Consider the following 26,665-nt stretch of genomic DNA (forward strand, 5'->3'; position numbering starts at 1 on the left):
TATATGTACAGCTGATTCACTTTGTTATACAGCAGAAACTAACACAACATTGTAAAGCAATTATACTCCAATAACGATGTTAAAAAAAAAAACGATTAAAAAGAAAAAATCCTCCTGGATTAGGACACAGGTTTTCGAGGCAGAATTCCAGTATGTCCCCCTTTGCCTGGCAAAGTAATAAAGCTGTCCTTTAATACTTCACCCCCCCCCCAAAAAAAAGAAGAAGAGGGATATACTCTGTTGTCAATAATAATTCTGTGGAGGGGAATTAATAAATTTTTCCATTAAAGGGATGTGTTTAGGGTCTTTTTTTTTTTGGCTGTGTTGGATCTTTGTTGCTGTGCGCAGGCTTTCTCTAGTTGTGGCGATCGGGGGCTACTCTTCGTTGCGGTGCACGGGCTTCTCATTGCGGTGGCTTCTCTTGTTGCAGAGCATGGGCTCTAGGCGCAACGGCTTCAGTAAATGTGGAGCGCGGGCTCAGTAGTTGTGGCGCACGGGCTTAGTTGCTCTGCGGCACATAGAGCACGTGCTGTGCAGCACCAGGGCTTGAACCTGTGTCCCCTGCATTGGCAGGCGGCTTCTTAACCACTGTGTCACCAGGAAAGCCCTGGAATATGTTTAAATAGAAGTGAAATGTTGAATACACTCTGTTGAACTAAAAAAAAAAAATGAGAAATAAAAAAGCTCCAAAATAAACATCCCAAGTCATATTACCAGGAGACCTGTGAGTTGTAGCTTGAAGTATGAGTAGGGACAAAAATTCAGTATGAAAATGGTATGTTGTCTTTATACTTTATAATTCCCTGATATTAGGGAATTATTGGTTTTTTATTTATTTTTATTATTTTTATTTATCAAATAGCCTGGGCTTGATGGTGGAAACAAAGGAAATGGCTTTACTCGTCTCTCTTTTTTTTTTAGAAGTATTTTTTAAATTTATTAATTTATTTTTGGCTGCGTTGGGTCTTCGTTGTTACACGCAGGCTTTCTCTGGTTGTGGCGAGTGGGGGCTACTCTTCATTGCGGTGTGCAGGCTTCTCATTGTGGTGCCTTCTCTTTGTTGCAGAGCACAGGCTCTAGGCACGCGGGCTTCAGTAGTTGTGACATGCGGGCTCAGTAGTTGTGGCTCATGGGCTCTAGGGCGCTGGCTCAGTAGTTGTGGCGTACGGGCTTAGTTGCTCCGCGGCATGTGGGATCTTCCCGGACCAGGGATCGAACCGTGTGTCCCCTGCATCGGCAGGCAGATTCTCAACCACTGTGCCACCAGGGAAGCCCCAACTCTTCTGTCTTTAAAGTGGTTGTTTTGAGTCTCCCTTTCCCGTCCTTGAATAATATATAAAGTAGAACTCATGGCTTTTGGCAAGGGGGTTATAGTCACATATTATACATATCAGTATATTTAAACTTCAGTCCAAGCATTGATGATGTTAGGGAATTATTGGCTTTTTATTTTATTTTTATTATTTTTTTCTTGAAGTGTAGTTGATGATAATGCGTTGTTTCCGGTGTACCACAGTTATTCGGTTATGTATATATCCATATATATTCTTTTTCATTATAGGTTATTACAAGATACTGAATATAGTACCGTACCCTGTACTATACGGTACAGCCTTGTTGTTTATCTATTTTATATGTAGTAGTTTGTATCTGCTAATCTGAAACTCCTTGTTTATCCCTCCCCCAACTTTCCCCTTTGATATCCATAAGTTTGTTTTGTATGTTTGTGAGTCTGTTTCTGTTTTGTAAACACATTTATTTATATATTTTAGCTTCCACATATAAGTGATATCATGTGATATTTGTCTTGGGTGCATGTGTCTTTTTGAATTATAGTTTTCTCTGGATATATGCCCAAGAGTGGGATTGCTGGATCATATGGTAACTCTATTTTTAGTTTTCTGTGGAGCCTCCATACTGTTTTCCACAGTGGCTGCACCACCTTACATTCCCACCAACAGTGTAGGAAGGTTCCCTTTCCTCCATACCCTCTCCAACATTTATTTGTAGATTTTAATGATGGCCATTCTGACTGGCATGAGGTGGTACCTCATTGTAGTTTTTTTTTTAACATCTTTATTGGAGTATAATTGCTTTACAGTGGTGTGTTAGTTTCTGCTTTATAACAAAAAAATATGGAACTCTTCACGAATTTGCTTGTCATCCTTGCACAGGGTCCATGCTAATCTTCTCTGTGCCTTTCCAGTTTTAGTATATGTGCTGCCGAAGCAAGCACTCATTGTAGTTTTGATTTGCATTTCTCTAACAATTAGAAGTATTGAGCATCTTTTCATGTGCCTACTGGCCATCTGTATGTCTTCTTTGGAGAAATGTCTATTTAGGTCTTCTGCCAATTTTTTGATTGGGTTGTTTTCTTTTTGTTATTCAGTTGTATGAGCTGTTTGTATATTTTGGAAATTAAGCCCTTGTCGGTCACATCATTTGCAAATATTTTCCCTCAGTACGTAGGTTGTCTGTTCATTTTGTTTATGGTTTCTTTTGCTGTGCAAAATCTTATAAGTTGATTAGGTCCCATTTGTTTATTTTTGTTTTTATTTCTATTGCCTTGGGAGACTGACCTAAGAAAACATTGCTACAATTTATGTCAGAGAATGTTTTGCCTATGTTCTCTTCTAGGAGTCTTATGGTGTCCTGTCTTATATTTAAGTCTTTAAGCCACTTTGAGTTTATTTTTTGTTTCTGGTGTGATGGAGTGTTCTAACTTCATTGATTTACATGCAGCTGTCCAGCTTTCCCAGCACCACTTGCTGAAGAGACTTCTTTTCCTCCATTGTATATTTTGCCTTCTTTGTCAAATACTGACTAGGTGTGTGGGGGGGAAATTATTGTTAATTTTCTTATTTATAATAATGGCATTATGACTTTGTAGAAGAATATGCCTACTTTTAAGAGATGCATGTTTAAATATATATGAGAGTGAAGTGTTATCATGTCTGCAGTTTCTTCACATGGTTCAGCTCAAAATATAGAGTGAGCAAATATGGCAAAATGTTAACAATTATTGAATCTAGGTAGTGATTATATGGGTGTTTGTGATGGTTCATTTTATGTATCAACTTGACTGGGCCACAGGGTGCCCAGATATTTGGTCAAACATTATTCTGGGTTTTTCTGAAAATGTTTCTGAATGAGATGAGAAAATCTTTTTGCTCCATACCTGTCAATAAGGACCACCACTAGTGGTTTGCTTAAACTGGCAAAGCCAATAATATACCTTCACTGTCATGTCTTAGGGGTATATCAGCTCTCCAGCCCTATATCATAATTTAGTTGACAAGGATCTTGATCACCTTTCCCTTCTATAAGATATCACACTGGCCAATTACATTGATGACGTTATGCTGATTGGACCTATTGAGCAAGAAGTAGCAACTTATTAGTAAGACATTTGCATGTTAAAGGATGGGAAATAAATCTAACAAAAATTCAGAGGCCTTCTACTTCAGTGAAACTTCTAGGGCTCAAGTGGTGTGGGCATGTCAAGATCTCCCTTTAAGGTAAAGGATAAGTTATTGCTCTGGCACCTCTTACAACCAAAAACCTGACACAACACCTAGTAGGCCTCTTTGGATTTTGGAGGTAACATATTCCTCATGTGATGTGTTACTCCAGCCCATTTACTGAGTGTTCTGAAAAGGCACTAGTTTTGAGTGGGGCCCAGAACAAGAGAAGGCTCTGCATCGGTCCAGGCTGCCGTGCAAGCTGCTCTGCCATTCGGGCCACAGGATCCAGCAGATCCGATGGGGCTTAGACTGTCATGGCAGGTAGGGATGCTGCTTGGAGCCTTTGGTGGCCCCTGTAGGTGAATCATAAGTCAGGCCCTTAGGATTTTGGAGAAAAATCCTGTCATCCTCTGCAAATAACTACTTTGCTTTTAAGTAATAACTCTTGGCCTGCTACAGGGCCTGAGTTAAAGGCTTAACGGTGGGCCACAAAGTTACCATGTGACCTGAATTACCCGTCATGAGCTGGGTGTCATCTGACCCACAAAGCCATAAAATTGGGTGAGCACAGCAGCACTCTGTCATCAAATGAAGGTGGTACATATGAAATTGGGCCTGAGCAGGCCCTGAAGGCACAATAAATTACATGAAGCAGTGGCCAAATGCCTGTGGTTTCCCACTCTTGCTGCACTACCTTCTCTCCCCCAGCCTGCACCTGTGGCCTCATGGGGAGTTCCCTGTGATCAATTGACATAAGAAGGGGAGACTTAGGCCTGATTTACAGGTGGCTCTGCATAAGCTGTAGGGACCACATTAAAGTAGACAACTGCAGCACTACAGCTTCTGTCTGGGACATCCCTGAAGGAAAGTAGTGAAGGGAAATCCTCCCACTGGGCAGAACTTTGAGCAGTGTACTACCACTCCACAAGGAAGGAAAGGAAGAGAATGTCTCGAATACAGGCCATCCCTTAGGGCATCTCTCAGTATTGCCATGCCTTGTGATAAAGGTCAATGGAAAACTCCAACAACCTGGTCTAGGCAGAACTACTAATGGCCCAGACCCTTCAGGAATGAAGATTTGGATTACCCCAGCAAGTAAGAACCAGGACCAGCTGAGGTGCTTGCTGAAGGCAAACATAATTTAAAAAAAAAGGCAATGGAAGCAAGTAGTGATAAATACCAGCTGTGACCATATGATGACTTATAGAAATGATTATAATTGTCATGTGTATTTCCTCCTTATTTGGTTATGAATATGTTCACACGGTTGTATGTGTGTATGTATATATTTGTAAATACATACATATATATATACGGCAAATATCTTTGTTCTTTTCCTGCTCTTATTCTCTTATCATATAATGACTTTTTGTCATCATATTTGAGTATTATTTTTATATCATAGTTTTTAAGTTACAGCGTATCAAGGAGAAGAGTAATCCTCACTTTAGGACTTTACCTCCTCTTCTGGCAAAGGGGTTAGTATATTTTTGGTTGTACACAGCACAGTTGTATCATGTTAGGTGATCCATTATCTTGTTATTGTCTTTATTTGGAGATTAAGTATGGTTTAAGGCAAAGTGTATGGGTGCCAAGTTGACAAGGGGTGGACTTGTGATGGTTAATTTTATGTGTCAGCTTGACTAGGCCAGAGGGTGCCCAGATAATTTGGTCAAGCCTTGTTCTGGGTGTGTCTGTGAGGGTGTTTCTGGAGGAGAATAACATTTGAAATGGTAGACTGGGTAAAGCAGAGTGCCCTCCTCGTGGTGGCTGGGTCTCATCAAGTCACTTGAAGGCCTGAGTAGACCAAAAAGGCTGAGGAAGAAGGAACTTTCTGCCTGCCTGACTGCCTTTGAGCTGGGACATCAATTTTTTTCCTGCTTTCAAATGTTGAACTGAAACATTGGCTCTTGCTTGGTCTCAAGCTTGTGGGAATTCAGACTAGAACTATGCCATTGGCTCTTCTGGGTGTCCAGCATTGCTGACTGCAGATCTCAGGACTTGTCAACCCCTATAATTGTGTGAGCCAATTCCTTATAATAAATAAATAGACATTTGCACACACACATACACATCCTATTGGTTCTGTTTCTGGTGAACACCGACTATATAATATAGTATTTATTGTTTATATTCTTTTTATTTTCTGTATGTTTCAAAATTTCCTTGTTGTAAAATTGGGAGAAAAAGTCATTCAAATCTCAGTCAAAACTTCAGTCTCTCATCCAGTTCAAGGCTTCTACCTTATGCTTACTTTATCTCATGTCTGACCTATACTTGTCCAAATAAGCAGTGTGGCAAGCGGGTGTGATCTGTTTCTTTATTCTTATTGCTCCCCTTCGCTCCTAGTCCTCTTCTGTATCTAGCTTCTTCCAGGTTGTCAGTGAGGGTGAATGTTGAGTGAGAACACAAAGCAAAAGGGTAGAATCTTTCTCAACTGGTGCTGGTATAATCTAGCACTGGTGCCCTTTGTGTGGCTAATGACCAAATACTGCCTGTTTTTCTCTATCACGGAATGTGTGTGTGTGTGTGTGTGTGTGTGTGTGTGTGTGTGTGTGTGTGTGTGTGTGTGTGTGTGTATGTGCAGTTATTTCCTCCCTACCAACTAGGGACCTTGGCAATGTACCATTCATTCTGTGGTCAATGCATTTTCCAGCTGATCTCTTATGAATCCCTCTCCTCCTCTTGTTCAAGTGACACTCCCTTAGGGTCCTCCAGCTATAGCTAGCTTTTTTTTTTTCCCCATGAAAGCAAAGCTTGACTGTCTTCCAAAGTGTCCACTTGGTCACAGGGTATATTCTTACCCTACCACCATGTAAAAAAGGGCAGGCTTCTCTTGTTGCTGCCTCCTCTCCTTGCTCTATTCTATCTCTGTCTTTGTATACGTATCAGTTTATTTTTGCTGTTTAACGAACCTTTCTAAAACATAGTGACTTAAAATAACACCCCTTTAATATTATGGTGCTTGGACAGCTGGGCAGTTCTGTTGATTGCAGCTGGGCTCCCTCATGCATCTGCAATCTGGTACAAGTCAGCTAAGTGGCTCTGGAGTTGTATTAGTGATTGGGTTGACTGGGTTATGTGTCTTTCATCATTCACCATCCAGCCTGGGCTGGTCCACGTGGCAGCAGAGCTCAACGGGAGAGAGCAGAAATAATCAAGGCCCCTTGAGTCTTGGGCTTCAAGCTGGCACACCATAACTTCCTTTTCTGTATGCCAAAGCAAGGCCCAAGATTACCCCAGATTCAAGGAGTAGAAAATACTCTACCTCTTGATGGGAGAACCTGCAGTGTCATACTGCCAAGGGAAGAGGATGTAAGGAAGAGTAATAATTGCAGTAATTTTTGCTAACAATCTACTACAAGGTATGGATACATACTGCTAGACATGTATGTAATCCCCCTTGGTTCACTACCACCCTCATGGAAGGGAATTGTGCTATGACCTTCTGGCACTCAGCTAATATCAGCTCCCTGATTTCTTTTAGGAGTTCTGCTGCCCTCTTTAATCTTTGGTGTGATGCAGAGGGAGAAGAAAGACTATGTTCCTGTGCTCATTAATAATTTAATGAAGGGGAATTAATTATTTTTTTCCATTAAAATGGAATTCAAAGTAGAGTTTAAATATAATAGAAGAAAAACATTGAAATGCATTTTCTAAACCAAACAACAGCAACAACAAAACTGCTTGTTAATAAGCATCAGAAATCAAATTCTCAGGAGCTTTCTATGGGAAGAAAAGAAAAATAACAGCATTTTTCACTCACTTGTTCTGTACAGTCCTTTGAAAGACACTTGTTTTGGTGAATCCTGTCCAATGAATCTCTAACTCGGTAATGATGTTACATTGATTTGTAAAGCACTCCTTTAACATATATCACTTTGATAGGACTGTGATAAACATTTCAACTAAAAACACTGTCTTTTTTAAAGGTATTAAGGAGCATCAATTCAATTATTCACAATCCAAGAGCTCCAGTAATAATTTATAAACAGAGCAAAGGAGGAGCCCAACATTTTAATAAAGATCTTGTTCAAGATTGTGGATTTGAGCATCTTGTTCCTATAATAGAAATGTGGGCAGATCAACTGGCTTCCTTAAAGGTAAGGGGTTGAATATTCTTTACAGGCTTTGAAAATCTGTAGGAGTCCATGGGCTTTATATACTTTTATTCTCAAGCACAGTTTTATATTTTGTGTGCTTTTACCATAGACTTTTTCTTTATAATTGCACCTTACTGATGAAAAGTGTTGGTTAATGAAAGTATCGTTATGCTCTGACTTCCTGACTTTTTTTCAAATTCTGGTGGCACTTACTGTTTAATACATTTATTTGGCACTGAATGTGTTGCCTTGAATTGCTAAAATAGATAACGGCCTTCTTACCAAATGAAAGATTAAAGATATTAATATGTGAGGTCTGGGTATTAATTGGAGAGTGTTAAATAAGTGGAGGACTAAAATAAGAAGTTGAGAAAAGTAAGAATTTCCTGTATTTCTTTCTGTATTCTAGAGTTGCACTGTCTAATACAATAACCACTAAGCCACATGTAGCTTTTGATCACATGAAATGTGACTAGTCCCAACTGAGATGTGCTGCAAGTATAAAAATATACACCAGATTTAGAAGACTTATTATGGAGAAAAATAGTTAAAATATTATCTGTTAAATGATAATATTTTGGATATATTGGGTTAAATATATTATTAAAATTGTCACCTATTTTTTACTTTTTTAAATGTGGATACTAGACAATATTACTGTGACACACATTACATTCCTTCTGATGGCATTGTTCTAAAGGGCCAAGCACTGTGCCATGCACATAGTAGATGCTCAGTAAATATTTGTTTATTGATTGACCAGTCTTAGTTAGACTTCTAAACTTTCAGGAGCCTGGCCTCTTGTGCACAGTTTTAAATAGATTAGGACAACATATCTAGGTCAGGAAAACTAAGTAGGCTGTCATGCAAATCAAGTCGAATTACCTTAGGCATCCTTTCGAATTAAAAACTTTCCTGGAGATACGTACTATAACATGGATGAATCTTGAAAATATCCTAAGTGAAAGAAGCCTGTCACAAAAGGCCGCTTATTGTATGATTCCATTTTTTTTTAATGAAATGCTCAGAATAGGCAAATCCATAGAAACAGAAAGTAGATTAGTAATTACCCAAGGGCTGGGAGCAGGAGAGAATGGGGAATGACTGTAAGTGGATACAGGGTTTCTTTTTGGAGTGATGAAAATGTTCTAGAGTTGGATAATGGTGATGATTGCACATCTCTGTAAATAAGTCAAAACTACTGAATTGCACATTTAAAGAGGATGAATTTTATGGTATGTGAATTACATCTCAGTAAATCTGTTATTTAAAAAGTCAAGGGCAAAATATTAAGGACAAGCTTATTTTTTATTCATCAATAATTCAAAATAATTACTTAAATAACATATGCTACTAATAAATAACATATAATTACTTTAAACATCCAGATTCCAGATAATCAATTATATATAGGTAAGGCCTGGAGAAAACTAATTTAACAGACTTTTTCTAAACTGATAATGGTATTTAAAAAAAAATAATGATGATGGTTAATATATATATTAAACCTGCTTGGATAATTATATTTTATTGGCATTATTATGAAAACTTTAAAAATCAGTAATAGCATATTGTTTCTTTCATAAAGGATTTGTATAAGTCCTTGAAAATACTATCTGCAGAACTGGTGCCTTGGCATAATTTAAAGAAGCAGGATGAAAATGAAGGTGTCAAAGTTGAAGATCTGTTGTTTATAGTAGATACCATGTTAGAAGAAGTGGAAAATAAGGAAAAGGTAATACTACCTAATACTTACATAAATGTTCACATTTTAATGTACTCTTTATCTTAGAAACTAATAATGATATGGATATAGATACTCTACTAGAACTCTATTTCTCTTTTTAAAGTTTTTATTAAAGATTTGGAATAATTTTAAGATGTAAACTATCTTTCTTTTTCTTCTTCTCTTTTGGGCAGGACAGCAATATGCCAGACTTTCAAATTTTGCGAGCTATTGTTTCTCACTTCCAAAAATTATTTGATGTGCCTTCTTTAACTGGAGTCTATCCCCGAATGAATGAAGTTTATACTAGGCTTGGAGAAGTGAACAATGCTGTGAGAAACCTCCAGGAACTCTTAGAACTAGGTGATGACTCTTTGTGATTTTTGGCCCCCCATTTAAGAATTATTATTAATAAATCAACAAAAAGTAGTTAAAAAATCAAGGCTAACTGAAGCATAAAGTGTTTGATTTTAATGATTTTGAAAATTCTCTTTTAAAATATCCTATCCTTTTATTTCTCTTTTGCAGATAGTTCATCCTCATTGTGTGTGCTGGTGAGCACAGTTGGAAAATTGTGTAGGCTGGTTAATGAAGATGTGAATGAACAGGTTATGCAGGTATTGGGACCTGAAGACCTCCAAAGGTATTTATTTTGAAAAGGTTGCAAAGTACCATCCAGAATGTTTGGAGTGGTAAAATTAAAGACTTCCAAAACTTCATAAGTTATTTACCTTTCCTGTTTGGAATAGAATTTTTTAAAATAACTTGACAATCTAAAATAATCTCACCCCTTAGGGATGGAGAGAATGTTAAGTGTTTTCAAGATAAAGGTAGACTCTAGGGCCTATAGGTTTACATAGGGTGGGTCAGGACTCCAGCATTATTGCTATAAGCTTGTTCCCAGATTATTTATGGAGAAATTAAAACTTTATTAGCAACTTCATGTGAATTCAGAATATATAAGTAAGTCCAATTTTTAGTACATTACCATCAATCACTGATCACTAAATAATCACTAAGAGTATATGTATTATTTGATAAGAAGATAAGGATTTTTTTTAAAAAGCTAGACATCTCTGACATAAAACCTAATGTTTTTTTTTAAATATCAAAATGTTATAGCTATACTCTTCCTCCCTCCTTCCCCAGATTTTATACTGCAACATATGTTCTGCAAGTTTTCCAAGAAGAACCCTTACCTGACACTTGAGTTTTCTGATACTTGATGCTTTTAAAAGGAATGTATGTCTCACTATTGGTCTTTTTCTCCTTCCCACAGTTTTACTGATTACTGATACTTATTCTTAATGTTTAATAGAATACAGGATATAAAAGCCAATTCTTTTAAGAAAATGTTATAAAAGCATGGTCTCTTAAGAATCCTCAAGCTAAATAGAAAGTTCCTATATTAGGAATGTTATATAGATTTAACTTTAGAACAGATGATTACACTGATAATATATATATTTTTTAGAAAAGTGTTACTAGATGAACAAAGAGCTGAAAAAGGGCAGATTGCAGTAAATGATCATTAAACTTATATTTAAATTAGCAGGACAATTTCTTTCCATTTTGAAATGTTCTATGTCCAATGAGATGCAAGTTGGAAATTCAGTGTAAACTGCATTTTTTTTTTAAAAGCATTATCAACAAATTGGAAGAACATGAGGAATTTTTCCCAGCATTTCAGGCATTTACTAATGATCTACTTGAAATCTTAGGTAAGATCTTTGTTGGTGGTGGTAAATTTTGAGTCTCAAGATGTCAGTGGGTTTGAGGAAACAGTGCTCCTTAGTCACTGTATTAGTGTTTTTACCCAGAGTGGTAGAAAGTGTCTGGAAACCACTAACGGTTCTGGAAACACACTTCTAACTTGCAGTTAAAGTTGGTTGGGATTAGTCTGCAGAACATAGACGCATATATCCTTTAAGGAGCTGGGGGCTGCCTTTGTTTTAGGACCTTAAAATGAGAAATGACATTACTCTGGCTAGGCCTAGTGTAACCTTGACTCTGTCATTGGCTAATGAGAAATGTCCTTAGAATTTATGATCTTGGAAGGTATCTTTTTTTTTTCTTCTTCCTCCTTCTTCTTTTTCTTCTCTCTTTTTTTTAAAGATAGTTCCTACTTACTGTGTTTTTTAGATATACAAATTAAGTTTCCTTCTAAGGTGATAAGAAGTAATATAAAGTAAACATCTGTAGAAAGGAGATAAATTTATAAATCTGTAGAAGGGAAGAGATACATTTTACACTCTTGGTCAGATTGAGGGCTTCATCAGTAGTAATATCTCTTAAAGGGAAAAAAAAATGTAATTAGCTTAGGAATCATAGGCAAAATAGAGATCCAATTCTCTTACTTTAAGTGTGATTATATATGGCTATAAAAATAATTTATCTTACTGTTAAGAACACTTTTTAGGGAATTCCCTGGTGGTCCAGTGGTCATTAGGACTCTGGGCTTTCACTGCCGAGGGCGCAGGTTCAATCCCTGGCGGGGGAACTAAAATCCTGCAAGCTGCGCAGCGTGGCCAAAAAAACCCCCACTTTTTAAAAAGGTTAAAGTGATTTATTTATTAATGAATTCTTTTTTTTTTCCATATAGCTCATTTGAAATTGAAAGTGTTTTTTTGGTTTTTTTTTTTGTTGTTGTTGTTGTTTGGGAAAATGTAACTTGAAAGTTTAACTTGAGATGTGGAATTGTATAAATGTGTTGCCTTGTATTTCAAAGAGCCTTGTTTCCTGCAATAATATGATTTTACTTGCTTTGGGGTAGCAATTAATTTAAACAATGAGTTTCTTGTCATTAATAAACATTTTAATAGGTGTGCTAGCAGCACTTATTTCAGAATCCTTCTATAGAAACTTCCCCTCAGATATGATACTCAGCATGGTTCATGTGGGATCATTTGCTTCAATTCAACAGGTGTGATTTTAGAATGTGGGTCAGGGAATAACTTGATCTTTGTACCTTACCACAATGTAAGATGTGAACCAAATTCTCTGCTGTAGATTTGCTCATATTTTTTTCCTTTCCTATATTTTGATAAGTGGATTCAGATAAGAATTCTGACTGAAGTCAGGAGCTTAAACAGCATGGGTCATGTGTTTTGGCTAAAGGAAGAACAATCAAAATCCAGCTAAACATGGAGGGAGAGAGATGGAATCCAGGGAATCATGTTTTATGTAAAAGAAGTGAGTTTATGAACAGTGACCTAGCAGAATAATCTAGAAAAAAGTGGTGAGAATTTAGAGAACCTGCCACTGGGGCTTACCTTAAGTAGGGCTGGAGTCTACATAATCAGAGAAAGGACCTGCCTTAGTGGCTAGGAACTTCCAGATGGTGAATTCTAACTTAGGCTGGTTGGAAGAAGATAGTCTTAGGAAGAGAAGTCAAATTCGGAAAGAACCTGGCAGAGAAGAACCTGAACTATCTTGTAGGACCAAGCTAAGCTCTATAATATTTAAAAAAAAAATGATGATGGTTAATATATATATTAAACCTACTTGGATAATTATATTTTATTAGCATTATTATGAAAACTTTAAAAATTAGTAATAGCATATTGTTTCTTTCGTAAAGGATTTGCATCTGAGATTTTACTCTGAGATACCTCACACCTTTTATTAGGTAGATAGGCTTCATCCTGAAAGGTAGACCTAAGAACCATTCTGCTAATGAGAAATCTTTATCATAGAATTAGGACAGGACTGTGTTCCAAGAGAAGAAATCCCTAAGTCCTTAGATGGGGGCCCAGGAGAGAGAGTGCCTCTACTGGGGATTTCACCATGTAGGCTCACCCATGTAGTTAAAGAGGCAGTAACATAATATCATAAGTGTTGCTAGTAGGATCTGTTAATAAGAACACACTGCTAATGAGATTAATATCAGAGTCAGAGGATGCTTTTGTAGGTATGTGGTAGCTTTTACCCTTTTTTTTTGCCCTGTGAAGCATCTGTGTCTGAATCAGTGATACGCTCATCACCACTATTGGAGAAAAGTTTCATGTGCATGAAAGCACTAGTGATGTTGCCTTTGTGTCTGAAGTTTGCCTTTGCATAGAGATTCTCATTTCATCTGAGCCTAACAGTGGATAAAGCAATTCTTTTATTATTGTTTTTCTGTTACAGAAATTGATGACTTGGATGCCATTGTACCTGCAGTAAGGAAACTAAAAATACTTTCATACTGAAAACAAATCATTTTTACTGTGTAAATTGCATTCTTAACATTCTAAATATTTTGTAGGATTGATCTTACTCTGAGACAAGGGTTATAAAATGTATATACTCTCAGAATTCACCCCCTTCTTTCTGTTGAGTCCTTCTCCATCCATATAATTTTTATTAACTTTGAGATTCTTTTATAGAAAACATTGCTAAGTTTAATTACTAAATTAACTTTAGATCCTTTAATCATTTCTTAAGCAATTCTTGAGTGCTTAAAATGTAAGATTGTTTTAAAGTACGGTGTGTAAGAGAGAAACTCAGGGAGAGATAGTGCAAGTAATAGAAAGGTTGCATTTAAGTTCAGAGTTTTTGGCCTGGGAACAAGGAATGCCACTGGCTCTCTTTAGTCCAGCCAGCAGGAAGCTTTTGCTTTCCTGGCAAGGAAATGGCACATTCTAGTAAGATATCCCTCATTACACTTGCCCTTCAGAGCAGAAGGAACAAAAGGAAGAAGGAAAGAAGTTTTTATCGTGTTAGGGTAGGAAATGAATTAGGAGGTAAAATAGATGAGTGGCTGTGAGTCTCTCATAAAAAAGTGTCCTTTTTGCTATCTTGATGTGATGTACTTTTTATAAGGGCATGAAATCTTAAATAAAATTTTTGTTAAGAATTTCCAAACGTAAGTGTTCTCAGTGACTTATTTGTATTCCTCACCAATAATGAGTCGTATTCTCTCACTAGGCTGAGCCTTCCTTGGGCACCCTTCCTGGTTCACCCTTGCTGCGTTTTACATAAGAGTAGCTTTCTTGATGCTTTCTACTTATTCTCTGTTCTCCATATTCATTCTGATTTTCTTAAAGGACAGGTGTTTGGCTTCACATCCGTGAGTATGGGCCACTTTTGGTTACTGCCGCTCCCTCACCCCCTACCCCCACTTTTATAAGTAACGGGCCTAGGGAGACTTCTCAGTTATTCTTGTTCATTGCCATGTAGAATATTGTAAAGAATTTCCAGGAAGCAGCATAGTGGAATGCAGAGAGTAAATGTCAAGTATAGTTAATAGTTAATAGAAGTATAGTTGATTTACAATGTTGTGTTAGTTTCTGGTGTACAGAAAAATGATTCAGTTATAGATATATATATATACACATATATATATACACACATTCTTTTTCATATTCTTTTCCATATTCTTTTCCATTATGGTTTATTATATGATATTGAAAATAGTTCCTTGTGCTATACAGTAAGACCTTGTTGTTTATCTATTTTATATATAGTAGTTTGTATCTGCTAATCTCAAACTCTTAACTTATCTCTCCCCTACCCCCTTTCCCCTCTGGTAACCATAAGTTTGTTTTCTATGTCTATGAGTCTGTTCATTAATAAGTTCATTTGTGTCATATTTTAGATTCCACATATAAGTGATATCATATTTATCTTTGACTTACTTCACTTAATATGATAATCGCTAAGTCTATCCATGTTGCTGCAAATGGCATTATTTCATTCTTTTTATGGCTGAGTGGTATTCCATTGTGTGTGTGTGTGTGTGTGTGTGTGTGTTTGTGTGTGTGTGTATAACATCTTTACCCATTCATCTGTCAGTGGATGTTTAGGTTGCTTCCATGTCTTGGCTATTGTAGATAGTGCCACTATGAACATTGGGGTGCATGTATCTTTTCGAATTATCATTTTCTCTGTATATATGCCTAGGAGTGGGATTGCTGGATCGTATGGCAAAATTTTAGTTTTTTAAGGAATCTCCATACTGTTCTCCATAGTGGCTGCACCAATTTACATTCCCACCAACAGTGTAGGAGGGTTCCCTTTTCTCCACACCCTCTCCAGCATTTGTTATTTGTAGACTTTTTAATGATGGCCATTCTGACTGGTGTGAGGTGGTACCTCATTATAGTTTTGATTTGCATGGAAGAAATATAATTTTAAAATTATGTTAATCTAAATTTTGTCAGCTAGTTTAAGAGCCTGTGGTTAACTCTTAGTTTAAAACAGAGGTTTTCAAACTCTTCCTCAGAGGCCTAAGAGTTTTTTTGGAGGGCCACTGAGAAGGGACAGTGCTGCTAGTAGGAAGAACATTAGGCCCTCTCTATCAGGTCTACTTTTATCCAGTTTTAATTATTTAAAATATAAGTACTGCAACCATTGTTTAGCTCTTGATTTTTTACAGTTTTATTGATGTATAGTTGACATACATGTATAGTTGCTGCACGGCATGTGGGATCCTCCCAGACCAGGGCTCAAACCCATGTCCCCTGCATTGGCAGGAGGATTCTTAACCACTGCACCACCAGGGAAGTCCTATTTCACTAATCTTTTTTGTGTGTTATAATTATAACACATATGCTAAGTATGATAAAAACCATGTGTCAAGTATGATGAATGATTATAAAGTGAACACCCATGCAACAATCAAGAAACAGAACATTCACCAGCACTCCAAAAGGCCTCCCCCACATACCATATGTGCCTTCCCCCATTAGCCTGACTTATGTTAATCACTTACTTGTTTTTTTAAAGAGTTTTGCCAGTTTTGTATGTACGCCTAAACCAAGATAGTTTAGTTTTGCCTATTTTTGAACTTTATAAAAATGGAATCATATTGTATATGTTCTTTTTAATTCTTCTTTTGTTCAACATTATGTTTGTACTATTCATCTATGTTGTTGTGTGTAGGTCCAGGTCATTTGTTTTCATTGGTGTCTAGTATTCCTCTATGAATGTTCCATAATCCATTTGTCTGTTCTACTAGGGCTTGGCATTTGGGTTGTTCCTAGTTCTTGGCTGTTGTGAGCTACTGCTGTGAACATTCTCATATGTGCATCCTCGTTCACTTGTGTGCAGGTTTTCTAGAAGCAACATCCAAGAAGTAAAATTGCTGGGTCCTAGAGTAAAACACATCTAACCATGTGAATGGAGCCTCTGGGGTTGTATAGCGTGCAACTTTGATAGAGAATGTATATTTCAACTTTAGAAGAAAATGCCAAACTCTTTTCCAAAGTGGTTGTACCAGTTTATACTCTCACCATTAATGTATGAGAGTTCCCACTTTTCCATATCTTGACCAATTTTTGGTAAGTCAGATTTTTTATTTTTGCCAGTATAGTGTATAGAGCTCTTAGTTTGGTTTTAATGTTTATTTTCCTGATTACTAATGAAGTTAAACATCTTTTCCTTTGTTTATTGGCCATTTGTATTTATTTTTTGAAGTGCTTGTATGTATCTTTGGTTCACTTTTCTATTGGACAGTCTTTTCCTATTGACTTGTAAGAGTTATTTATATATTCTGGACATGAGCCATTTGACAGTAATATGTGTTGCAAATGTCTTCTTCCATTCTATGTCCTCTTTCCATTTTCCTCTAGTTTCTTTTTATGAACTGACAAACTTAATTTTAATATAGAGAGTATAGTTAAAGATGTAGAGATTTATAGTTAGTGCTCTAAGTGTCTTATGAAATCTTTCTCTAGTCACAAGTTGTAAAGTTATTCTCTTATTTTATAGCTGTACAGTTTTGCCTTTCACACTTAGTCTAATATACCTGCAGATGTTTGATTTTTTAAATGTGGTATAAGTAAAGGACCATTTTTACATTTTCCGTCATAGATACCCAGTTATCTCAGCACCATTTATTGAAAAATCTATTTCCCCTCTGCTCGTAGTGCTACCTCTGTCATGAAATGAATATCTGTGTGTGAATGGGTCTATTACTGGACTCTCTTTTCTATTCTTTTGGTCCAGTTGTCTCTCCCTGCACTAGTACCCCACTGTTTTCATTATTTTAACTTTAAAATAAACTTTGGTATCCAGTTGAAGGCTTCCCACCCTTTGTGTTTCTATGTGTATTGAATCTGATTATCAAGTTACACACACACACACACACACACACACACTACCTATTGAAATTTTTTTTTCATTAAACATAGGATCAGTGAGGAAAATCAGCATCTGTAATGTTGGGTCTTCAAACTCCAAATACAGCATAGCTCTCCATCTGGTTAGATTCACTTTAACGTTTCTAATAAAGTTTCATAATTTTCCTGTAGGGATTATTGTTGGATGTATTCATAGTATTTGACCTTTTATACATTTATAAATTATCTTTTTAAAATTTCATTTTCCAACTACTTCAGGAACAGAGAACTACAACTGATTTTTAAATATTAACTTTGTAGTTAGCAACCTTGTTAGAAACTCTGATTAACTCTAGCAGTATATCTAGATTATTTTGGATTTTTATGCTCATGATCATATCATCCATATATAACAACAGTTTTGGTCAGATATACCTGTTTTTTCTTGCCCAACTACATATACCACAATACAGGGCTGAGTAGAAGTGGTGATAGGAAGCAGCTCTTTCTTATTCCAGATTTCAAAAGGAAAGCATTTAATGTTTCACCATTAAATATGATGTTTGCTACCATTACTATAAACAAATCTAAACTACCCTTGAGTATATCTTTTTCATCCTTTTATTTTCAACACTTCTGTGTGTTTGAAGTGAACCTCTTGTAAATAGCATATACCTGTACCTTTTATTTTCATGGAATTTGACCCCCTTGCAGGTTTTAATAGTGGGTTTATTGTGATTACAAATATATTTAGAAGTCTTTTGCCTGTCTTCTTTCGTATTTTCTATTTATCATATTTTTCTATGCTACTTTTTTCTTTCCTATTTTTTGGGGGGGTATTGAATTTCTCTTTATTTTTTTTCTTCTTCACTACTGATTTGGAGTTTTATATTTCAGCTCTGTTGAGTTTTCTATTGTTACTCTTTTTTATTGGTTATCTTAAAATTTTTAATATACACTTAGTCAAGGTCAGGAGATAGAAACTACATTGCACAGGTAGCCTAACAGGAAAAATTTAAAACAAGAATGGCTAACTAGTAATGGTAGTTACCTACTAAAAGGGGAGAAAAGAAGACTCTAAGGGGTATGCAGTAGCGACTTCAGAAAGCAGATACTACCCCCAGGGATAAAGGAGAGTGAACAAGGAAGGAACTTAGAAACTTAAAAATTGCCTTCCCACTAGGCTGAGATTTAAACCTTTGAGTAGAGGTCTGGCTGCTATAGGAACAGGCAACCAACTTGTGGCAAAGAAACTTGCCAGAGGGTGCTGGATGGTGCTGAGCCATGAAGGCTGTATTTACGTTTGCAAAGCCCAAGGGCGTGAGCCAAGAGTAAACTGTGGCGGTGCTTAGGTAACGGAGGATGAGGACGGCCCTCACACAGCCAGGATGGACCTGGAGTCTGTCATACAGTGAAGTAAGTCAAAAGGAGAAAAACAAATACCGTATGCTAACACATATATATGGAATCTAAGAAAAAAAAAAATGTCATGAAGAGCCTAGGGGTAGGACGGGAATAAAACACAGACCTACTGGAGTATGGACTTGAGGATATGGGGAGGGGGAAGGGTAAGCTGTGACGAAGTGAGAGAGTGGCATGGACATATATATATATATACTACCAAACATAGGGTGGGTAGCTAGTGGGAAGCAGCCGCATGGCACAGGGAGATCAGCTCGGTGCTTTGTGACCACCTAGAGGGGTGGGATAGGGAGGGTGGGAGGGAGGGAGAGAGACACAAGAGGGAACGTATGTATATGTATAACTGATTCACTTTGTTGTAAAGCAGAAACTAACACACCAATGTAAAGCAATTAGACTCCAATAAAGATGTTAAAAAAAAAAAAAAAGGATATCTAAAAAAAAAGAAAGGCCCTTTCTTCCCACTCTGGCCTTGCAGTGTCTCTCCAGTGCCCTCAATTGGCAAGCCGAACCACAAGCCCCCTGGCAAAGGAGAGGAGGCTGTGGTGTCTCTAGTATCAAAGCAGGGCAAAGATGGGTTGATTTGGAGCTGAAAGGTAATAAACTAGTAACTGCCACATACTTATAATTAATTTTTAAAATAGAAAACTATCTTTAATTTCTTAAATAAGGACTTTAACATTCCTCTGAACCAGCTTCATGGTCCTTCTTAGATGTCAGTACTAGCATTTCAGTGCCACTGGCTTTTTGAACCCAGTTTTTGCAGACATTTTTGGTTGCTTGCTTACTTGTTTATATTTCTTAAACAATCAAGACTTACTTAGGTTTACCAACATATTTTACAGATTTCTTTGCCCTCCGTTGTTTCCCACATGCCACTTCTGCCTTAATGTTACATTTTCTTTCTTGCTGAAATACATCTAGTGGCCATTTTTCAGTTGGTATTCCCATGTGCTTCATATTTTTAAAATTGTTTTTGTGTTTATAATTTTTGCCTGTGAGCTTCCCTTTAGTGGGAATTATCTGCTGCAGTGGTCCAACATGTGCCCTAGGTGGGCATGACAACCCTAAGGGCTAGTTTTGTGGTTGCCTCTGTCAGGGCTTCACATGGTTCCAGGTTCTAAACCAATTTTCACATTAGTTTCCAGGTGTGGAGGTTTCCACACCAAGTCAACTGTGTGTAACTTCAGACCCCGTGGTCGTGTAGGAGAGAGTAGGTGATTGTTTCCACCCGCTGCTGACAACCAACTCCTTGTCCTCATTGGCAGCAAAGGCATTTTCTGATGACAAAACTTTTCAGGCTCCTGTGCCTTACACAGTAGCTTTGCCTTCTCTCTGGTGTGTGCTAAAATTCTGGTTCTCTTCAAAACACCCCCTTCAACTCTTACACCCTCCTGTAGATTTTCTCTTTGGATCATCACCAGAACTTTACCTGTTTTACTTTTTAATCAACCATGTTTAAAATAAATGTTGTTCATGGTTTAACTAGGTTTTCTATGTGTTTGGAAGAGGAAAGATAGGTTTGCACTTGTCTGCTTTGTCTGCCATCTTGCTCAGTAGTTGTTTTAGGGTTGCTGATATTCAGGACGTGATATATGATACATTCCCTTCTACTCCTCTGGCACTTTATCATTTTCAAGCAACTTGTCTGTGTAGTGAACAGTACAATGCCACTGTGAGGTAGATAGGACAGGCATCAATTGTCCCATTTTATTATGAGAATTTGTCACTCAAAACAGCAGAAACAAATTTTATTACATGTCGGCCACGTACTTAGCATAGCCTTGGATGATGGGGGCGAAAATCAATTCAAGTAGCTTCTAGGTCAATTGGAGAGTAAACAGAAACATTGAATACCAATCACAGTACAGGTAGTTGCTTAGCATATGACCTTAGTAGATATTTAATAAACATTTTAAAAAATGTTACATGGCAGGGATTTGCTAAAATGAAAAATGTACAGTGTTGATAGTAGATGCCCTAGGTCAGGGGTCCCCAACCCCTGGGCCATGGACTGATACAGGTCCATGGCATGTGAGAAACCCGGCTGCACAGCAGGAGGTAAGCAGCAGGTGAGTGAGCGAAGCTTCGTCTATATTTACAGCTGCTCCCCATCACTTGCATTACCGCCTGAGCTCCACCTCCTGTCAGATCAGGGGCGGCATTAGATTCTTACAGGAGCGCGAACCCTACTGCGAACTGCGCATGCTAGGGATGTGGGTTGTGTGCTCCTTATGAGAATCTAATGCCTGATGATCTGGGGTGGAGCTGAGGCAGTGATGCTAGTGCTGGGGAGTGGCTGCAGATACAGGTTATCATTAGCAGAGAGGTCTGACTGCCCAGAGGCCATAATAAATCAATTGCTTTCAGACTCATATCAAAATCCTATCAGTTGGGTATAAAATGGTAATTCACTATTGTTTACATGTACATTTCTCTGATTACTTAGTGCAGTCAAGGCATCTTTTCATGTGTAGCCCGCATTCAGATTCTCTTCTTTGAATTGCCTGTTGTGAAAAATATCTTCAAAGTGACCCTTAGCTGCTTCTGCAATGTGAGGAAATTATAATGAGGAGGGTATAAAAATGTTAAGGACTGCTGCTAACCAATGACTGAGTTTTTAAATACCTGGCCAGGATAAGAGTAGTCTTTCCTATTTTTGTAAAGCTATGATTCATTCTCCACCCCACTGCAATCTGATTTGTGCTTCTGTTAACTATTTCTTTTTAAAGTGGAGCATTAAATGTAAACCAACCCTTTCTATTTTTGTCAAGGTCTAAAAACATCCATTTAGAAATATGAATACAATAAACCTGACATCTGCAACAACAAAAACCCTATCAGTGAGTGGCAAGTGAAAACAAGCTCAGGGCCCCACTGATTCTGCATTATGGTGAGTTGTATAATTATTTCATTATATATTACAGTGTAATAATAATAGAAATAAAGTGCACAATAACTATAATGTGCTTGAATCATCCCAAAACCATTCCCTTCCCCTCCGCAGTCTGTGGAAAAATTATCTTCCATGAAACCGGTCCCTGGTGCCAAAAAGGTTGGGGACCGCCGCCCTAGGTCGGGGGAGAGGCCCTGTCAGTGTGGGGTGGCTTAACAGAGGAGGTGGGTTTGTCATAGGCCTCTAAGAGGTAAGTAGGATTAGTAGGCAGGATATATTTGGACTATTCTGGAACAGAGCATCTGCACATGAATAAGGTAGCAGAAAACTGGAGACCTGATTATGTCAGGTCTGAAACACAAGGAGTGGGCTTGAATTTTGTAGAAAGCGGGAAATAATAATTCATAAGTGAGAGTAACATGACAAAAACTTTGTTTTAAGATGATACCATTCTTCAGAAAAGTGGCGGTGAAGGCAGTGGTAGGGAGAGGAAACTGATGGCAGGGGGTACTGCCTGAGTAGATAAGTGAAGAGAGGATGTGACTCGACAACAGCTCTAGGAGCATGAGAAAGGACAAGAATATGGGGTTTTATAAAGTCTGAAATGCAGAAGAGGCACTTGTTTAAATGTACAATTTACATATTTTGCTTTTAACATGTTATTTAGGTGAACGAGCCCTCTCTTAGAAGAGTGGAGCAGAATTCCCAAGCCTATCTGAGAGAGATACAGAAAAAGCCCCTTGTTCTCTGGCACTGACACTCGGCAGCAGCCTCCAGTGCTCTATGGGAGTGCAGACGTAGACCTGGGTGTGAGACTCTCCTTGCATTTTCCTATGGAAATGATGCCAAATGCTAGAGTTTGGTCCCAGGCCATCCCACACTGGAGTACTATCACTAACATTGTTGCCATCAGGAAAGTACATTTTAGTTCCAAATCAGATACATGAACGAACCTCCAGGCAGAGAAGTACCAGAGGTGGCAACCAGCAGGGCTTAGGTAGAGTTAGCTCTTGGCACTTTCTGGTGGATCACTTTTTAGTCCCATAAAAGAAGCCTCCTCCATTGGTCAGTCACTGCCCAGGAATACTGATAGCTGCTCCACAAACAGAGCTCCCTCACCCTCTGTGTCTGAGACAGGACCCTTCTGGTGCGTACATTCACGCGAGTCCTATGTCAGTGAAAATTCACCACTGAGGTTCTGATAATTTGTTAGGCACAAATACACCGCTTGTTTATGGATTTAAACAAATCCAATCAAGAAAGAGTAGTTCTTGCTTTTACATGTGTTTACCTCTTCCTAATACTATCCAGTCATGCCATTATACTGCACACAAGAATGTGTGTGTGTGTGTATGTATATAGATGTATGTATTTTTTTCAAATGGCTGTTCTGATTTAAGGTACAAAATATACATATGTACACATTAAAAAAATAAAGATGTTGTTGTTCATCATCAACTTCTGGGCTGGCCATCTGGAGTCAGCTCATACCTGTAAGATAGTTGGGTTTGGACTTGTGTTAGTATTGAGAGTGTGCTGTGGCAACATCAGGACAGATGGCCTAACCTACCCTACCTGGGCCTCTGTGGGACCAGTAGAACTCATCTCCGTAAGTTGGCTGGCCAGGGTTAAGACCAGAGCTTACAGAGGTCCTTTAGGTAAGTGAAATCTGTAGGCAGTAAAGCCTTAAGGTGATAATGTCTCCTTGATAAACAAAGGAGCTGATATGTACTGAAAAGGGAAGAACTTTGGAGAGAGAATATGGGCAACTGTCTGAGACCATGTCTTGAGTAGCAGATTTAATGTGATAAAATGAAAGGTCTCACTTACCACTGTGAGAAGCCCTTATTCAGATCTTCTTTTGATAAGTCAATCAGTACCTAAACAAACACAAATAATCAGTTCCCTTCCCCAAAACTGCATTAAATGGAAACATATTGAGGTAAATGAAATTGATCATAAAAAGGGCCTCCTTGAGTTTTGAGCAGGAGCTCTTTTTCCTTTGGCTTTCAATATGGAACCTCTCCAGAAGGACAGTACTGACACTGACCTCGGTGTCCTGGGAAAAGGTGACACAAAACAAAAAGCCTCCCAATGAGGCTATACCTTCCTTGAAGTCAGTTCTGATAATAGCCAGATGATCCCATCAGAATTTCTGCAAGGGTGTGTTCCACCAGTGAACTCCAGTTAGCCACCAGGAGGGGAAAGAATGACAAAAGTCCCTTTTGTACTTACTTTTCCTAGCTCCTTTCTTCTGTGTGAGCCAAGTGGCCTACTGTTTTTCACTGCGATGTCTAGTGACCTCTTCTTTACTTCATCCAAGGGAACAAAAAATTCAAATCTTTAAGGAGCAAAAAGTCAGGAAATGAGATTTATATATTTTAATCATTTTCACTGAAAATCTGAAGTGTTTCATCCATTTTCCTACCTTTAAAACAGAAGATATAGACTATTGAGAAGAGCATCTAGAACAGTACTGGCTTACAGCAGATACTCAGTGCATCATTATTACAGACAATCACTGTCCTGTGTTATATTCACAAACCCTGGAAGTGTCAAGAGGCTGTTTGCTTCTCTGAGAAGTTCCTTGAACTATTGTGCTTTGGGGTTTGCTTCTTCCCTTCTCTGACTCTACTCTTTCACTCTTTCGGCTGCCCCTCTCTCTCTGAACCAGTGCCAGCTAAGGGCTAGGATGCTGAATAATTAGCTTTGCTGGAATTGCATAGAAAACAGTGGCCTTTTCCCACTTACGCCTGTGGAGTAAGGCAGAGGAATCTTAGTATACAAGCTTTGTCGTGTACTCATAAGACGCCTCTGGAATCCTTACTTTTCTGGTTTAAAAAAAAAATCTTCAAATTTTTTTTAATTGAGTGAAAGATTCTTTAAATTCTATAGTGCTTCACACTTTTGAAAAGTTTGACACACATGATTCAATATAATCCCATAATATCTTTTAATATTTTAAATTGAGATATAAGTGACATAGCATTATTAGTTTCATGTTTACCATAATGATGTGATTTGGATATGTTGTGAAATGATCAGTCTAATTAACATCTATCACCATACATAGTTACAAAAAATTTTTTTTCTTGTGATGAGAACTTTCAAGATCCACTCTCCTAGCTACTTTCAAGTATGTAATACAGTATTATTAACTCTAGTCACCATGCTGTACATTGTAACTCCATGAATATTCATTTTATAACTGGAAATTTGTACCTTTTGACCCGTCATCTATTTTACACACACCTCAACTGCCACCTCTGGCAACCACCAGTATGTTCTCTATATCCATAAGCTTGGGTTTTTTTGTTTGTTTGGTTTTTGGCATTTTTAGATTCCACATATAAGTGAGATCATAAGTAATTATCTTTTTCTGCCTTATTTAACTTAGCATAATGCCCTCAAGGTCTATCCATGTTGTTTCAAATGGCAAGATTTCATTCTTTTTCATGACTGAGTAATATTCTATGGTGTGTGTGTGTGTGTGTGTGTGTGTGTGTATATACACACACACACACACACACACACCACATTTTTAAAAATCCATTCATCCATCAGTGGACATTTAGGTTGTTTCCATGTCTTGGCTGTTGTAAATAATGCCACAGTGAACATGGGGGTACATATATCATTTTGAATTAGTGTTGCTTTATTTTGATAAATACCCAGAAATGGAATTGCTGCATTGTATGGTAGTTCTATTTTTGATTTTTTGAGGAACCTCCATGCTGTTTTCCATAGCAGCTGCCCCAATTTACATTCCCACCAGCCTTGCCCAAAGGTTCCCTTTTCTCCACATCCTCACCAACACTTGTTATTTCTTTTTGATAACAGCCATTCTGACAGGTGTGAGGTGATATTTCCTTGTGGTTTTGATTTGCATTTCCCTGATGATTAATGATGTTGAGCATCTTTTCATGTACCTACTGACCATCTGTATGTCTTCTTTGGAAAAATGTCTATTCAGAGCCTCTGCCCATTTTTTAATCAGATTGTTTGATTGTTTTTGCTATTGAGTTCTATGAGTTCGTTATAGATTTTGGATATTAACCACTTTTCCAATATATTATCCGAAAGTATGTTCTCCCATTCGGTAGGTTGTCTTCATTTTGTTGATGGTTTCCTTTGCTGTGCAGAAGCCTGTTAGTTTAATGTAGTCTCATGTAATCTCACTTGTTTATTTTTGCTTTAGTCGCCTTTGGTTTTGGTGTCAAATCCAAAACACCATTGCCAAGACTGATGTCAATGAGCTTAACCCACCTATGTTCACTTCTAAGAGTTTCAGAGTTTCAGCTCTTACTTTCAAGTCTTTAGTCCATTTTGAGTTAATTTTTGTGTCTAGTGTAAGATAGTGGTTGAATTTTATTCTGTTGCATGTGGCTGTCCAATTTTCCTAACACCGCTTATTGAAGAGACTGTGCTTTCCCCCATTATACATTCTTGGCTCCTTTGCCATAAGTTAATCAGCTATACATGTGTGGACAAAAGCAATCTACAGATTCAATGCAATCAAAATTCCAATGGCATTTGTCACAGAAATAGAACAAACAATCCTAAAATTTGCATGGCACCACAAAAGAGCGAAAGTAATCTTGAGAAAGATGAACAAAGCTGGAGGCATCATGCTCCCCGATGCCTCCAGGCATCAAACTATATTACAAAGTTATAATAATTAAAACAGTATGGGGCTTCCCTGGTGGTGCAGTGGTTGAGTCCTTCTGCTGAAGCAGGGGACACGGGTTCGTGCCCCGGTCCGGGAAGATCCCACATGCCATGGAGCAGCTAGGCCCGTGAGCCATGGCTGCTGAGCCTGCGTGTCCAGAGCCTGTGCTCCGCAACGGGAGAGGCCACAACAGTGAGAGGCCCGCGTACCGCAAAAAAACAACAAAACAAAACAGTATGGTTCTGGCCTAAAAAGAGACAGATCAATGGGACCGAATAGACAGCTCAGAAATAATAATGTTTAACATTATTAATTCTTCCAGTTCATGAGCATGATATATCTT

General features: G+C 37.8%; 2 protein-coding genes and 1 non-coding gene across 17 annotated transcripts in view; 1 reads left to right on the top strand and 2 right to left on the bottom strand.

The window, feature by feature from the left end:
* The window catches only part of CEP70 (centrosomal protein 70), an 88,873-nt gene extending 67,261 nt beyond the window's left edge, over positions 1–21,612 (top strand). For 6 of the 12 annotated variants that reach the window (XM_028489399.2, XM_055086969.1, XM_055087202.1 and 3 more), the window contains 8 exons: positions 7,397–7,567; positions 9,156–9,302; positions 9,488–9,656; positions 9,822–9,936; positions 10,935–11,014; positions 13,422–13,453; positions 14,202–14,343; positions 21,532–21,581. In XM_028489399.2, coding sequence (XP_028345200.1) covers positions 7,397–7,567; positions 9,156–9,302; positions 9,488–9,656; positions 9,822–9,936; positions 10,935–11,014; positions 13,422–13,453; positions 14,202–14,255 — 768 coding nt within the window. In that variant the 3' untranslated portion in view covers positions 14,256–14,343; positions 21,532–21,581. Of the gene's footprint in view, positions 1–7,396; positions 7,568–9,155; positions 9,303–9,487; positions 9,657–9,821; positions 9,937–10,442; positions 11,015–13,421; positions 13,454–14,201; positions 14,344–21,531 lie in introns of those variants that run through there. The other 6 variants (XM_028489402.2, XM_028489407.2, XM_028489417.1 and 3 more) reach the window with 6 other exon arrangements.
* Positions 1–26,665, bottom strand: part of ESYT3 (extended synaptotagmin 3) — an 87,187-nt gene that overhangs the window by 12,506 nt on the left and 48,016 nt on the right. For 2 of the 4 annotated variants that reach the window (XM_055086945.1, XM_028489369.2), the window contains 2 exons: positions 23,889–23,994; positions 23,484–23,533 (listed from right to left, as the gene is read on the bottom strand). In XM_055086945.1, coding sequence (XP_054942920.1) covers positions 23,484–23,533; positions 23,889–23,994 — 156 coding nt within the window. Of the gene's footprint in view, positions 1–20,321; positions 23,145–23,483; positions 23,534–23,888; positions 23,995–26,665 lie in introns of those variants that run through there. The other 2 variants (XM_024131878.3, XM_024131879.3) reach the window with 2 other exon arrangements.
* Positions 2,130–2,236, bottom strand: LOC112067057 (U6 spliceosomal RNA). The gene has a single exon (XR_002893058.1). It is a non-coding gene; the product is annotated as a U6 spliceosomal RNA (small nuclear RNA).

Source organism: Physeter macrocephalus, chromosome 1, assembly GCF_002837175.3.
Source record: "Physeter macrocephalus isolate SW-GA chromosome 1, ASM283717v5, whole genome shotgun sequence".
Lineage (NCBI taxonomy): Eukaryota > Metazoa > Chordata > Mammalia > Artiodactyla > Physeteridae > Physeter > Physeter macrocephalus.